The sequence below is a fragment of the Setaria italica genome, chromosome VIII (genome assembly GCF_000263155.2).
Source record: "Setaria italica strain Yugu1 chromosome VIII, Setaria_italica_v2.0, whole genome shotgun sequence".
In the NCBI taxonomy this organism is placed as follows: Eukaryota; Viridiplantae; Streptophyta; class Magnoliopsida; order Poales; family Poaceae; genus Setaria; species Setaria italica.
The window spans coordinates 5,773,210-5,775,169 of NC_028457.1; the positions used below are offsets into that span (position 1 = coordinate 5,773,210).

At 47.2% G+C, this 1,960-nt stretch overlaps 1 protein-coding gene across 1 annotated transcript in view; it reads right to left on the reverse strand.

Moving 5' to 3' along the window:
• Positions 1-92, reverse strand: part of LOC101763216 (senescence-specific cysteine protease SAG39-like) — a 3,641-nt gene extending 3,549 nt beyond the window's left edge. The window contains exon 1 of the mRNA XM_004980185.2: positions 65-92. Coding sequence (XP_004980242.1) covers positions 65-92 — 28 coding nt within the window. The remainder of the gene's footprint in view (positions 1-64) is intronic.
• Positions 93-1,960: the final 1,868 nt, after the last annotated feature.

Consider the following 1,960-nt stretch of genomic DNA (forward strand, 5'->3'; position numbering starts at 1 on the left):
ATGGAAACCGGGGCGTTCTTCTATTGCCCCGTAAGCCGGCGGGTGGCCTTGTACCCCCGTGTACCTCGCCCATGGACCTCATCATGAGTCATGTCGGGCAAACCCCATTGATAGGCAGGGGGAACTTTTTTGCCACCTGCGGGCATTTGGAACTGTCAACAAAAAATGGCAATTCGCCATGAAAAACCCTGGAACCTTCGTGCTTTTTCGGCCGCGTCCCTTGTAGGTGGCGGGCGGTGCTCCCGTCACCCCACCCTCTCAAACCTTCACCATCCATAGGCAGCCTCTGCGACAGGAGCCGCTGCCGGGAAAGATCCCGTGCAGCGCCCGTGCAGCAGATGCAGTTTGCAATGGTTAGGACAGCGAGCAGAATAAAGTGCCATCGTAACGAGAGGCTTCTGGTTGGCAATGTAGGGCGCCATGGCTGTTGCTGCTGTATGTAGATGATGTGTGTGAGCGAGAATGATGCTAGCAGGGAGCTGGAGACTGGAGAGTGTGTATTGTTGGTCTGAGTCCATGAGCAGGATGGGGGCTTATATAGAAGCCTCGTGCAGTAAAGATAGTAGAGATCCTAACATGCATAAAAAAAAAAGGGAAATTGCACTCGAGTAGCATCCTGTTCCGTTCCTTCCATGTGCATCGTGCTGTGTGTAGTTGACCATGTCGAAGCAGTAAGCCGCCATAGGCATATCTAAGCCGCCGAATGCCTAAAATATTTTCGTCAACGATGCAGTGCACTGTAGATTAATGAACTGATCACTAAGCTGCCTTGAATCCTCCCACATTGTGGCGTTCTAGACTAATGAACTGATCAAATTAATTTTCACTCCTTTCCTGGATTCATGTTTCTGTTTTTAGAGAATACAACTTTGATATTTCTTGAATCTCATATGATGACATTATTCTTTTTCCTTTGTCCTTCCAGATATCAACAACCTCCAGTAAGATTCTTTTACATTGTCACTCCCTCCATTCCAATTCACTATTCATTTTGGCTTTCTAACACTAGTAGAGAACTGTCCGCCCCCTTTTATCCCGGTTTAAAGTTGGCCCGGGATAAAAGGGGGTGCGCCGGGGTGCGGAAATTTGGAGGGGAGCATTAGTCCCGGTTGGTAATTGCAACCGGGACTAAAGGTCCCCCTTTAGTCCCGGTTGCAACGGCTAGCTGGGGGGCGTCGGTGGCGGAACCTTTTTATCCCGATTGGAGGATCCAACCGGGATAAACTTCCAACCGGGACAAAAGGTGTTTCCTTTTGTCTCGGTTGGAGTTTTTAACCGGGATAAAAACTCATCCCCCACTGTATCCCGAGACAGAGACTTTCTTCTTCCTCCAGTCCGAGCAGTCCAGCACATTGATAGAGAGCTGAGCTTCATCTACTCTCCGGTGGTGCCAAAGCAAGGGAGGTGCTGCCCGAAGTTTTTTCCCTCATTTTCGTGGGAATTTGACTCATCCAACACAAGTGTTGCGAAGGTTTGCTACTTCATCCTCGTGTTATGCTTTGATTTATGCTTTGGAGATGGAAAGATTATTTGCTACAATGTGATGATGAAGTAGAAAAATGGAGAGGTATTTTGAGCTAGAATGTGAGGGAGATTGATGTGTCATATATAGTATGCATTACTTCAGTGGTTTAAAAATGATGCTACCTTGTCTAGACGGTTTATCTTATCAAATTCAATATGGTTTTTTAAATCCATATACTTGTTGAACTTGCATACCGTGTTCATTTCGGCGAGAATGTTCTCCGTCGAGCAGCAACGTATGTCAAGAAGGAGGTTCGATTCTACGAGAAAGAGTGGATACGGACATCGTGACCGTGTCCCCTTTTCCGTAGCATCTAACCTCTTTCATGACGAAGTGCGGTGCCGCCCAGCTGAGGACATCCTCGCGAAATGAACACGGTCTTCAAGTTCAACAACTTCTGTAGTGGTAATGAAAGAATTTTTGTACATAGATGTC